This window comes from Malaclemys terrapin, chromosome 18 (genome assembly GCF_027887155.1).
Source record: "Malaclemys terrapin pileata isolate rMalTer1 chromosome 18, rMalTer1.hap1, whole genome shotgun sequence".
In the NCBI taxonomy this organism is placed as follows: domain Eukaryota; kingdom Metazoa; phylum Chordata; order Testudines; family Emydidae; genus Malaclemys; species Malaclemys terrapin.
The window spans coordinates 4,535,053-4,548,566 of NC_071522.1; the positions used below are offsets into that span (position 1 = coordinate 4,535,053).

The window sequence follows — 13,514 nt, forward strand, 5'->3', positions numbered from 1 at the left end:
GGGGGGTGAGCTCATCCTGGCTACGGTAGCCACACCCATGGCTCCTACCAAGGCCTTAGGAACCCGACTGAGCTGCGCAGTTGCCCAGCATTGGGGCTGCAGTCAGAATTCCTGGGTGACAGTCTCCGACTGCCCAGTAGTTCTCTAGGGTTGTTTGCTCAGAGCAGTGAGCGTGGAGTGTTCTGGCTGGCTGACTCCATGGGAAGGGTTTGTTAGCCGGAGTCATTAACTGACTGGCACCATCCTCGTCCATTAGTGCCTTCGCCACGCCATGTTTCGTTTGACTTTTGGCTGAGTTGAAGGACTGGTCTGGCAGTTGGGACAGTGTCAACCCTGCGCCTGACTGTATCAAAGCAGGCAAGTCGCCCAGGGGGAAGCCACTGGGGGCTTGTTATTAAAGGGCAAGGAGAAAGGAAGACCCCTGGATCAGGCACAGCTTGTGCAAAATTCCCCCGATGCACCAAAACCTTTCCCTGGAAACTGACTTCCCTGGACCTCGGGGAGGGTGCTATTTAGTGCCAGCCGCGGTGGTTTGTGTCCGTGTGCTGTAAGACCCATCATATGTGAAAGCTACTGCACAAGCATCAGATGGTAACCGCTCCCTCTTGGCTGGTGAGCTAAGGGTGGAAAGCCCTAGGTCCCTCTAAGCACCAGCCCCTGGCTTGTTAAAGCCCTCGCTGAAGTTCTTCTACTAACTCTTTAAAGTTCTGTTATGTGGAGGCCACAGATCATAGAATCATCCGCGATGGCTCCTTATGGCTCTGCTGTCTGTCCCAACCGCCTCACTATAGGGTCTGCGCCCCTTCCAAACAAACCTTGCTTTCCCATCGGTGCCTGGCTTGCTTTATGGGGCTCTGGTCCCAATGAGAACGTAGGTGGGTGAAAAATGGCCTTGCCTTTTCTCCCTGAGCGCACCCACATGCACGGCTGCTGCTGGTTTCTGGCGTTGATAAACTCCATTATTATTATTTTGCTCCCTGTATAAATAGAAGCACTGCTGGTGAGCTAGAGCCATAATCCTAGCTCTGTACCCCATCCACGTTCTGTAGTCACATTGGCAGCCCCTGCATTCCCACTCCAGCTGCTGTGGACGCCTCACATGCAGACTTTGGTTTTTTTGCATGGAAAGCAGCCTATTTATTCATGCGAAGTCTCGCTGGTGTTCCCCATCCCGCTTGGGGTCCTGTGGCCTCAGATTTGGGCTTCCCAGCTTGGAGCCAGGCATAGGTTGGTATCTCCAGAGCTCCCACCCCTGCACTGGCAGCCCATGGTAATGTCCTAGAACCTGAGCTGTTGCCAGTGGGGTATTACCCAGCTTCCTCTGTGCCCTTCATTTTGGGCTGGGTTGTTTTCCTGTAGGAGCCCCGCTTTCTGACATATGCATTTAAAGCCCATCTGCGTCCCAAAGGCAGGAAGCCTTTGCTCCGTGCTGCAAGCTGAAGGCCATACAACCCGTGTGATGCTGCCCCATTACCCACCCTTCGTTAGAATGCTGAAACATCCCCTGCAAGCACTGAGAACATAACTTCTTGCTCTGCACTCACTGGCCGAGCCAGGGATACAACATGGCTGCCCCCAGTCTGTTTATATTGTGTTACCTGGGTGGTGGTGTTCCCATTTTGCAGATGGGTAAACTGAGTCATGGGGATTAAGTGATTTGCTCAAAGCTTCACGAAGAGGTGTGGTGGGCATGGGCCAGGATCAGAACCCAGGTGTCCAGATCTAACCACTAGCCCGTGCTCCTCCCTGCAGAGTCTGCCTCACTCCAGTAATTCCAAAGGAATCTCCTCTAATCTCTGCTCCCCTACAGGCGCCTGGTGGAGCGGCTGGAAAACATGAGGAAGAACGTGATGGGGAATGGGCTGTCTCAGTGCTTACTCTGTGGCGAGCTGTTGGGGCTTCTGGGGACCACATCGGTCTTCTGTCAGGACTGCAAAAAGGTGAGCTTCCCGGCATCTTGTTTTCCTATAAATACCCAGGAGGCTAATCCATCTCAGGTTGATCTTGCGGGGGTGGGGATGGGGACTGGCTGGACAGCATTTAACTCTGGTGTGCTTTGTAATAAAACCCCAGAGTATCTGGTCCCTGCCCAGTCCTTAATATCTCATTAAATGTCTCATTCCCCCAAGATCCCAAAAAAGCTTTACAAGCCCTGTGTCTAGAACCCCAATGAACTGCAGCCACCTCTGGGGTGGAAGGCATCAGTCAGGCAAACAGTGGGCTTGCACAGTGAGGGGTGGGGGCAGCAATTATGCTCAATGAGGAACTCTGACAGGAAGCTCCATGCGCCTCATTATCGAGGTCTTGTCCGAACGTCCGCCCAGTAACCGCAAGGTGCTCAGTTTCTCTACCTCAGAGGTCTGAAGGTTCAAATCCACCCTTTTGGAACTAGTTATTTCAGGGCTAATGTGTAGTCCCCTAAGCCATCCCCCTGGCTAGTGCATGGTTAAACCTTGCTGCAAGGTTACAGCATGTTGCTGTCCCAGTGACATCCGTGCTATTTGAAATAGGTGGCGGGCTTCAGTTTGCAGGGTTTTTGTTGCAATGCAATGTTTCGATGGGAGACCACTGCTTGTCCAGACTCCAGCAACCAAGGGGTTAAGCCAGAGAGCTGCTGAGATGACGATCTCCAAGGCAACCACCACCTCCTCAGAGAGCCTCTGCTGGGATGTTGCTTTTTTCATACCTTTGAAACCCATCATGCCCTGGGAGAAATCTCCCTTTTCCATAGTTCTGCCTCAGTGACATGTACAGGGAAGCATGAGCATAGGTGCAAGGCTTAGAGCAGGGTGGGGAGCAGCGTGTCTGTTCAGGGCCCAGCTCAGCCTTGCAAGGAGGCTGAAGGGAGCCGCCCACATTGGCAATATCCCCTCTGGGTAGCAGTGGCTGAAGTGAGGCCTGTGGGGCAGCTGGAGCTGCCCCATGGACCCCAGTCCCACCACCACAAGGGAGGTGGCCTCATGGAGCCCACAGCATGCAACCCAGCAGTCCTCTCCGATAAAGATGGAGTATTGCATCCTGGGACCTGTAGTCTCAATGGCTGTACCATCCCATTAAGCTGGCTGCTCAGATCACGGGGGAGAGCACTGGGTGGAGGGACAGTAATCTGTGTGGACCACGTATTTGTACGATGCTAACTGTGTCTGCAGTCTGTGGTATCTCGGGCTCTCGGTAGGCTGGAAAGACGGCCCTGCATCGGGCAGCATCTGGGCTCCTGCTGCTGTTGGGTTCTGTGGAGCGAGGGGCTCAGAGTCGTTATTCATGAAGGTCAATGCACATTTACCGCATGTCAGTGCTGAAATCCCCGGAGCCCTCTTCATGTTCACTTTGGTGTCGGCAGCAGAGCTCGCTAGGCAGCACCCGCGCTGGCTTGGGATGGGATAACTTGGAGCTCTGAGTGTGCTCTGCCACGCTGAGCAAACTTAGGGTGTGGCAGGGTGTTTGGGACTGTTACGAAGTGCCTGTGTCCTGGCTGGACGCTCGCCAAGCTGCTGTGCTTGGGACCCACCTGTGAGATCTGTGCGCTCTTGGTCTTCCTTTGGCCTGGGCAGGTTCCAACGCGGTCTCTCTGGTCCCGCTGGCGCACCCCAGGGCACAGACCCTTTGTTACCCCTTCACGGAAGTGGGACCTCACAGTCCAGCTGCCCGAGGCCCCAGGACCAGGGCAGACCCCCTAAGACACGCCAGTAGCTTAAGCTCACCCTGTTGCAGAGCTCCGGCCTTGTGGGTGCCCTGGGTTACTGTTCCTCTCTCTAGGGACATGTGATAATTGAAGCACAGGACATGCAGGCTTTGCAAAGGTTTCCAGCACAGTTACCCTTTTCTTTAGACAGCACACAAGCTATGCCAAGTTGTACCCACATGCCCTTCCCTGCCTCAGTTTCCTCACCACTCCTGAGCATCCTTTGGTATTCGATCAGAGCCCTCTAGGGTGTCCAGGATCCCCCTCCTGTACATGGCTTCTCCCCCAAATGTCCACCCTTGGATCACCTAACAAACAGGCTAGCTGTTGCTTAGTTACCAGCCCAGTTGGACAGAACTGATTTTCTTGTTTTGGCCATCTTCTTTAGCATACCCATTGTATTGCCCTGTTAGATCTAGGCCGAATGTCAGTAGTCCACTCACCCAATCCAGGTGCCACTGCTCTGCCTCCTTAGCACAAGGAGCATGAAACAAGAACTCAGTAAAGTTCTAAGACATAAGGAAGGATAAAGAGAGTTAATAAAATCAAACTGGAATTCAGAAGGTATACGTAGACTGATTTCCCAACTGGTAGCAGCAGTGTTGGGGTGAGTGTGTGCAAATATGCGAACCACCAGGCCCAGATTATTTCAGAGAGATCCTCAACTCAGAACACAGGTGGAAGGAAGGAGAGAATCCCCCTAGAAGATATAATGAAGGAGACACCTGTACGGTGGAGGTGGTCCCTGAGCTGAAGCACAGAGATGGGGCAAACTGGGTGGTCTGAGCAACTGCCCTTGGTGGAGCAGAGGGCAAAGGTCACTCGGGTAGCTTGGACACAAATCCTGCGACTCTCTCAGTTGTTCGTAGGGAGGTAAGGGCTGGTGCACAGGAGTCTGCTCTTTATTTCCTTCATTTCAAGCGAGGAGAATTACAGGACATGCTGTGCTCCCCGCCCTCTTCCCCTGGAAATCCTGCTTTCAGCACATCCACAACCAGCTAGGTTAGAACCGCAGGGAAACATCCATTTACTGGGGCATTTTCTGGTCTCCCTTCCAGTGAATCCCACATGCTGAGGATGGGGCAGAGGGTGGCATGAACTGTCTCTCAGCTTCCCCCTCTGTGAAATAGGGTTAATAACGTTACCTTCCCTGCAGGGCGCATGGGTGTGTTGGGAACCCTAAAGCACCTTGAGAGCCTTGCATGGTAGGCCTGTCCAAGGGCAAACTTATTTGTTTTTTCCAGACGATGATTCCCCGTTAGCCAGGAATTCATGGGACACGGATTGGAGAAGGTCAGCTGGAATTCAGGGAAGAACTCTGCTATCTAGTATCAGAGGGGTAGCCGTGTTAGTCTGAGTCTGTAAAAAGCAACAGAGGGTCCTGTGGCACCTTTGAGACTAACAGTCTGTTAGTCTCAAAGGTGCCACAGGACCCTCTGTTGCTTTCTGCTATCTAGTGAATTTCACAACTGCTGTATGGTGATAGGAACCTCTTGCTGTGAGGACTCCTGAGGCTTTGAGCACACAGGGTACCACTTGTTTGAGGACTTATGGGTTGGTTTCTTTTACTCCCCTTTCAGCAGCGTGGTAGGGGTGGGTAGTGACCAGGCATGATGTACTGCAGACTCGTAAGCCTCAGCAGGTAGAAAGATGCAACATAACTTCATGCTCCCTCCCGCCTTCCCTTAAGAAGAAATCGGTCACGTGTTCCATGTTTTGTGCAATAAGCAGTGACTTGTCAGGGGATTATGGACTTCTGAAGTTCATAATTTTCTTGCTAATGCTGCCATCTCATTGGAATCCCAACACCCTCCACATGTAGTTCAGTAACAGGAATTTTGGTAATGAATGCAACATAATGCATACGAAACAGAGCAATGAATACATCTTAAGTGAGTTGCCTCTGCAAAATATAGAGGCTTCCAGCCCTTTGAATCCTGTGGGTTTTCTTGCTCCTACCTTCTGGTTTAGAATTTGAAGTTAAAATAATTTTTCCTTTTCAATATTAAAAAGATTGTTTATTATTTTAGAAATAAATACAACACAACAAGTGTGAAATCAGCGTAGCATTTAAATGCAGAGTCTACATTTAGCAATAACAGCAATTACACACAGTCTGATATTCCACTTACTGAGGATGTGTCAGTAATGACTATTGTAAACATATCATAAATATAAACCTGTAATAAATAGGTGAAGAAGAAAGAGTCTGGCATTTCAGCTAATGAATGACAGGTTTTGGGGGTTTTTTAAGTGTCTGCAAATCCACATATCTATTTATGTGAGGCTTTCTTCAGAACCTAACAGTGAGGTTTTGGGGATAAGATTCCAGTTTTCCAGCAAGTCTGAGAAAAACAAAACAAAACAAAAAACCCGAACCTCCAGTGTGTTAAAATATGGAGTTAAAATTGAATAAAAGTTCTGCAAATCTCCACTAGGGGGAGCATGTGAATGCATTATTCCATGTGGCGTTTTAAACTTGCCGGTGTATTAAAGGCTGAGTTTGAATCAGTCTTCAGAGAGAGGAGGAGGTTGGGGTGCAGTGAAACGGGTGGCAGGTAATGACTGCACACTCTGCTGCTTGAATCTACTGTCCCTGTCAGTTTGTGCAGCAAGGCATTGAGTCCTGACAGCCCCATTCCAAGTGGGGACAGCAAGTTGCTGGTTATTTCACAGCAGAGGGGAGGGATGAGAATTGGGGAGAAACAAAGAACAGCATCTCTGTGGAATTGTTTAGTGCTTCCTCCAGCTAATACCCGCTCCCCATGTCAGCTGGCTGGCCGGTCATGCAGAGCACAGCATACAGGGCACAGTTGTTTGTTCCCTCCATTGTGGGCAGCTCCGGTTCCTTGTTCTGGAACCATGGAGTGGAGTTTGGTCTCTCGGGCCTCAGCTGACTCTGCCCACACGGGGCTGCATTTGCATGCTGGTTGGGTGATGCTGCTGGAGCGATACCGGCAGAGCTGCCTCCAGCCTGTATTATGAGCCACATTGTGAACGGAACGGGGCTCAGCAAAGAGGGAGGCGAGGCCATGTGGTTTTCATCCCCCTGAAGTGTCGGAGATGCCCTGTCCCAAACTAGCTGGCAGTGAGATCGGAGTCCCGGGCAGAGGGCAAGATAGGACCGTCAGCGATGTTCCCATCACCTGATGCACTGCAAGGCTCTTTGTCAGCCTCCTGGATATATTTTTACTACTCTGGTATCTATTGTGGAGTTGGGATATGCTCTGCTTTCCATGTCCACGTGGTGATGGGTCCATTAGGAGCCATTCATGGACACCATATTGTGGGAGCCGGAGTTTACATTTGCACAGCTGACCGTGCTTGGGTTGGGGTGAGAAGTTAGGCAATTGGAAATGGAGCAACTACTGCCTGTTCTGCCTTAAGGTTTTGAGGGGTGCATCTCTCCTGTGGGGGCAAGGGGCCTGTTCTGATGTGTGCCTTCAGAGGTGAATGGATGCCAGGTTTTCCGGAGGGTTGTGGTGTGGTGTGGTCACGTCTCCTCTTAGGACCTGCACTTGGACCCCCGTTCTCTTCACGTAGGCCATTGATCTGGCAGTGGAACCCATACTGTATTGTGAAGTGGGAGGAGCGAGCTCCATGTCCTTTGCTGAGCTGAGATTTAATGGTGAGAGTGACAGACACATGTGATTGAGGTTCCAGGCTGTTAGGCTCCATGCAGAGCCCATTTGCTTCTCCCCGGGAGTGCAGGGAACATCTACGGGGGTCACACGCTCGCACAGAGAGAACAGTGTTGTGATTCTCCAGAGTCCCTGCCAAAGAAATGGTAGAGGGGCAGGGGATTGTCCGTCTGTCTGTTGTGTACATCTGTGTAGTAATGCCCTCTCGATGTAATCATCCCGCCCCATTACAAAGGCTGTGCCCCATCTAAGCTCTCGAAATAGGGCGTGAGGAGGATGTCAGCAGAGCCTAAACCTTGTGCGGGCTCCTTGTGCGAGGGTGAATTTCACATGGGGAGGAGAAAACTGCCTTTGTGCAACATCTCCATGAGCAGGAGGTTTGCCCTGTTCAGATTGCGAGCTGCATATCACAGTGCACTGAAATACACGTGGCACTGAGGGCTTGGGTGGCTCATGCGGTTGGAAATGGGACAGGGAGCTGTTCCCCATTACACCAACTCAGAACCAGAGCCTCACAGATTGTAGGGCCAGAAGGGGCCATCACAATCTTCTAGTCTGACCTCCTGCATGTCGCAGGCCACAGAACCTCGCTCACCCACTCCTGTAATAGAGCCCTAACCTCTGGCTGACTTACTGAAGTCCTCAAATCTTGATGTAAAGACTTCAGGTTACAGAGACTGTACCGTTTACTCTCTGCCAATCTGACGCAGGGGGAAATTCTTTCCCACCCCAAATATGGCGATCAGTTAGACCTGGAGCGTGTGGGCAAGACCCACCAGCCAGGTAGCTGGGAAAGAATTCTCTGTAGTAGCTCAGAGCCCTCCCATCTAGTGTCCCATCACCAGCCATTGGAGATATTTGCTTATGGCAGTCACTCGCTTAAAGCCATCCAAGCTTGGTAGTGAGTGTCTGATGGCCTGCAGTGTAGCAGTTGCAGATGCTCATTTTTAGTGGGGTATTGTAAACATCCCCTGGGGATTCTGAGACCCAGAGTGATTGCGTCTTGGATGTGGCCGTTCAGTGAGTTGGTGGCAGAGCCAGGGTCAAAGCTCAGGAGCACAACCTCCGGACTACACTGCCCAAAATAGTTGGTCTTTAGGCTTGTACCCGGTGGTACAGGTGTCTGCATGCCAAAAGTGGCATCGGTCACCCCTTTAGCTCAGTCCCAGCAGAGAGGCCAAGAATTGAATGAGACATGGAGACTGAATGTGCATCCCTGGAGCTGGTCCTGGTGGGGCAGATCAGAGGAATATGTAAAATCCCAACTGGGGGCTTTAATTCCTCTTTGCTGTAAACAAGATGTCACTCTCCTAGGCCCTTGGGTGAGTGGCTTTTGCTGTGATGTCCAAAGAGGCTCAAAGACTCCATCCCATTCCTCATTCAAGTTGTACGCCAAGACTGATGTACATCAGCTTTGTTATAGAATATTAGATGATTCAAGCTATAAATGACTTGTTATGCCAGTGGAGACATGGAAGTTTCCTTGTACAGGAACAGAGTCCATAAAATGCTATTCAGGTGTTGTCTCCAGGAAATACACCTGTTTGTATGGTCTGCTCCATTTCCAGCTCAGCAGAGAATCAATAACTGCCCAGCCACTTTCTGAAAGGGACACTGTCAGGTTAAAAATCACATAGGGATGGTGGGGTTCTTTTACCTGACTCACTCAAATTGAAAGAATTTTAAAACTCTAATAGTTTTTCCCTATTAAAATTTTATATTGCAGTGAAAATGGATGAGATCATTTCATTTGTGTTTCTTGTCAGTTTCAGTGCTGCTATGTTTGGGTCTTAGAGTTTGTAGGGAAATGATTACCTTCATTTGGGGATCATTTAAAAAAAAAAACCCAACAATGTGGGAAATATTTCTGTGGGTCTCAGGTTTTGTTTAAATGTTACACCTGATTCTCCTTCGGCCCTGCTATAAATTAGTAGTAACACAACTGGAAGCAGTGGGGCAGATTCTCCTCTCACTGGTTCCAGTGTAGATCAGGAGTGACTCCCCTGGGATCACTAGTTACGCTGGTGTAAATGAAAGGAGAAGCAAAATCATTGTTTTTGCAGAACCTAAATTCTGGGGTGAAACTTGCCCCGGCACAGACCCTTCGAAGTGGCGTTGTGAGGAGTCGGAGTGAGGAAGCTATTGACGTTGTCCTGTGTCCTTCTCTTTCTCTCTCCTTATTTTCAGAAAGTCTGCACCAAATGTGGAATTGAAAGTCTCGGGACCCAGAAACGCCCTCTCTGGCTGTGCAAAATCTGCAGTGAACAAAGAGAGGTAAAGAGCCACAAAGGAGAGCGGTACCTTTCCCCAATGTAAATCTGTGTAAGAAATACATGCCTGGTGCCAGAAATTCGTGCTGTGCCTCCAAGAGAGGGCGAGGGAGCATGGGGCTGGACTTGCGATGCTAAGCTCACGGTCAGGTTAGCCTGGCAGAGAGACACTGAGGCGAGAGGTCTAGCTTCTGAGGGAGATGGGTGGAGTGGTGGTGGTGGATCTCTTAATGCTTCCTGTCTGGTGAGTCATTGGTCATAGGAGACACCTAGCATGGTTTGGTGGGGACCGGATTGGGAGTTGGGCGATGTGGGTTCTGTTCCCTGCCTTTCCACTGGTTTTACATAGCCAGTGTAAACAAGACTACCACTTTGCACGGTGCTGGCCCTTGAGTTGCAGTATAGAAAACCTATCACATAGCTGTAGTGGTATTTGTCCTACCTGTTCCAGAGCAAAAGCACAGTAATTTCCACCTTGGGGCTTCGTGTTGCAGAGTCCTAGGCTGCTTCCATGATTATTTAATGTCTGGCATCCCCCAACTATGGGCCTCACCCAGAGCCCATTGAAGTTTATGGGAATCTTTCCATCGGCTTCAGATCTGACCCTCTGTCTATCAAGTGCCTGTCTCTATGGTATCTAAGCGTCTACACTATGAAACCCAGCCAATGCGTCCCTTCTTTTCACCTGCTTAGCACTCCGGGGTGTCTACACCACAGTCAGAGGTGTGACTGCAGCACGTGTAGACATACCCAAGCTAAGCTATGATCTAGCTAGTTCCAGTAATAGCAGTGAAGCTGCAGCAGGGTAGGATAGTCGCTCAAATACATACCCAGGCTCCCAGGTGGGCGTGTACAGCCAATCCTGCCACCCTGGCTGCTTTCGTTATTTGAGCTAGCTGGATTGAAGCTAGTCTAGCTGTGTCTATTCGTGCGGAAGTCAGACCGCTCTTTGCAGGGTAGACATCCCCTTAGTTGCTGAAGCTTGTATGGCAGTTGCAGAAGCATCAAACTGCATCTAGTTCTTGGGGGATCTTCGCCCCAGCCATCTCTAGAATCTGTTTGGCTCTGAGTGAGGCGTTTGGGGTGCAAAGTCTCTGCCAACAGCTCTTCCAGAGGTTGCCTTGTTTGCACAGATCAGAATAGGGCTTCTTAAACTGCAACAACTAACCCCAAAAAGTGTAGATGGAAACTTTGAAACATGGAGCTGTGTCTGATAGGTGAAGATGCCCCAGTGTGGCAAATTGCAGAACTAACTAGGTCCAAGAAAACCCTTCTCACAGTCATTTGGCTGCTGAGAAATTGTGTGTACCTAGATTTGAAATGGAAAAGTGGTTTCTGTGCGGGTGTAATTGGCAAGCTCACATTTAGCTCCAGCTGAGTTTCTGTGGGTGCCTTGTGTGTATAATTCTGGGTTCACAACAGGAAGGCCGTGCTGGGTGATGAGCCTCTAGTGATCTCCAGGGAGATAATTCTCATGTTCTGTACCCCAGACTCAGGTGCAGGTTTGTAACGTAAGGCAAGGCAAGGCATGCTTTGTGCTCTACAGAGAGCTGGGGGCTGGCGCTGGACTGAAATCGGTCTCTCTTTCTCGTGCATTATCTTTTCCCATCTCGGTTTAATTGCCTTTTTAAAAATTCTTTATATCAAAATAATAAAAGCCGTGATCACTAGACAGAAAAGAACATTAAAATGTCCAGTAATAAGTGTTATGTGTGCCCAGCATGCCAGGTGACGATAACCTTCAGAGCTTTCTCTGTAGCTGAAACCACAGCTCCAAACAAAGTGCTGCTCTGTCTAATGAAAACTGATGGAACCTTTCTTCTTAGACCAGCAGTAAAATAGCCTTATCTCTTCCTCTCTCTCTCCCCCTTCCCCCTCCGGAATTCTGTCTCTTCGGTTTCTTTTCGTGTTGCTCACCAGTGAAAAGTACTGGCTTGGGCAACCTTGGACAGCAAAGTGCCGGAACAGATAGTGACGCAGCAAAGAGCACTGGAGGGGGACTCAGGAGCTCTGGGCTGCTGCTGGGTGATCTCTGGCAAAACACATCACTGTTCTGTGCCTCAGTTTCCCCATCTGTAAAATGGGGACGATGATACTGACCTTTGTAAAGTACTTCGAGATCTACTGATGAAAAGTGCCTTGGGCTACCAACCCATTTTGCGATATTCCTCCCCTGCCTCGAAAAGCAAAGGAATTAGGGAAAAATCTAATGCCCAGAAAACAAGTCCTTCCTCACTGCTTTATTGGGACTGCAGTGAGAGTGGCGCTGTGGCAAGCAGGCTCCTGCAGTTGGCAGTGCTGCGGTTGTGCCTAGCATGTGCCATGCTGGAGCCAGTCATAGAAGGTGGCTCAGAGCCCATCTCTGAGATAGCCGGGGCCCTGCCAGGCAGCACCTTCAAGGTCAGCCCCAGGATTCGGAGCTGGGCCAGCTCTTAGACTGGCACGCTGAGCCCTGGGGCAGAATCCTGTCTCTCTGGATGCCTGGCCTGACGGGTGCTCCCCCAGCAGGGGTGTTGCTGTGGCCTCCACGGAGGAATGCAAATGGAGTGAATTGCAGTAATCAGTCTATCTGAGCAGTGTAACAAGGAACAAGAGACATGCTGGACAGCGAGCTGTGTGTGTTGTTGAAAGGGCTCCATGGAGCTCGTTTTGCTGCCTTTTGTTTTGTTTGGCTGACTCCCTGCTCCTTTGCTGGATTCTCTGTGTATCCTCGCCCTCGGGTACTGGTGAGCTCTGATGGGGCCCTGCTCTACCACCACTACTGAACACTGGCCCCCGTTTAGCTGTGGGGGGAGCATTAGCCCTGGTCTACACTCAACAATGCCCCCAGTCAGCTGTTGGTGTAGCAGCACCATCACTGAGCCCATGTGTGGACCACGGCAAGCCGGGGTTTGCATTAACTCAGTCAGTGCCTTTGCTGAAGGGACAGCTCCAGAATAGCTGCACTGATTGCTCAAAAGGAGGTGTAACAAAACCTTGACATAGACAAGGTGCCTGTGGCTGCCTGTGTTTTAGCGCTGTGTTGTCTGGTGCTGCAATGAGCAGGTTAGATCATAGAATCATAGAAGATTAGGGTTGGAAGAGACCTCAGGAGGTCATCTAGTCCAACCCCCTGCTCAAAGCAGGACCAAGCCCCAACTAAATCATCCCAGCCAGGGCTTTGTCAAGCCGGGCCTTAAAAACCTCTAAGGATGGAGATTCCACCACCTCCCTAGGTAACCCATTCCAGTGCTTCACCACCCTCCTAGTGAAAAAGTTTTTCCTAATATCCAACCTAGACCTCTCCCACTGCAACTTGAGACCATTACTCCTTGTTCTGTCATCTGCCACCACTGAGAACAGCCGAGCTCCATCCTCTTTGGAACCCCCCTTCAGGTAGTTGAAGGCTGCTATCAAATCCCCCCTCACTCTTCTGTTCTGGAGACTAAATAAGCCCAGTTCCTTCAGCCTCTCCTCATAAGTCATGTGGGGCAGGGATCGCTAGCAGGAGGGTTCTCTGCCAATTGAAGTCACTAAAACACAGGATTTGGGGACTTCATCAGCAGAGTCAAGGGAAGGGTAGGGACGGTTTTGTGGCCTGCAGCATGCAGGGGGTCAGACCAGATGATCATAATGGTCCCTTCTGACCTTAAAGTCTATGAGTCTATGAGCCCCAGTCCCCTAATCATTTTTGAGGCCCTCCGCTGGACTCCCTCCAATTTATCCACATCCTTTCTGTAGTGGGGGGCCCAAAATTGGACACAGTACATCAGATGTGGCCTCACCAGTGCTGAATAGAGGGAAATAATCACTTCCCTTGATCTGCTGGCAATGTTCCTACTAATGCAGCCCAATATACTGTTAGCCTTCTTGGCAACAAGGGCATACTGCTGACTCATATCCAGCTTCTCGTCCACTGTAATCTCCAGGTCTTTTTCTGCA

The 13,514-nt window shown here is 50.3% G+C and overlaps 1 protein-coding gene across 5 annotated transcripts in view; it reads left to right on the forward strand.

Annotated features, from left to right (window-relative positions):
* RPH3AL (rabphilin 3A like (without C2 domains)) overlaps window positions 1-13,514 on the forward strand; it is a 92,252-nt gene that overhangs the window by 34,591 nt on the left and 44,147 nt on the right. For all 5 annotated transcript variants that reach the window (XM_054008645.1, XM_054008644.1, XM_054008643.1 and 2 more), the window contains 2 exons: window positions 1,811-1,940; window positions 9,511-9,597. In XM_054008645.1, coding sequence (XP_053864620.1) covers window positions 1,811-1,940; window positions 9,511-9,597 — 217 coding nt within the window. The remainder of the gene's footprint in view (window positions 1-1,810; window positions 1,941-9,510; window positions 9,598-13,514) is intronic.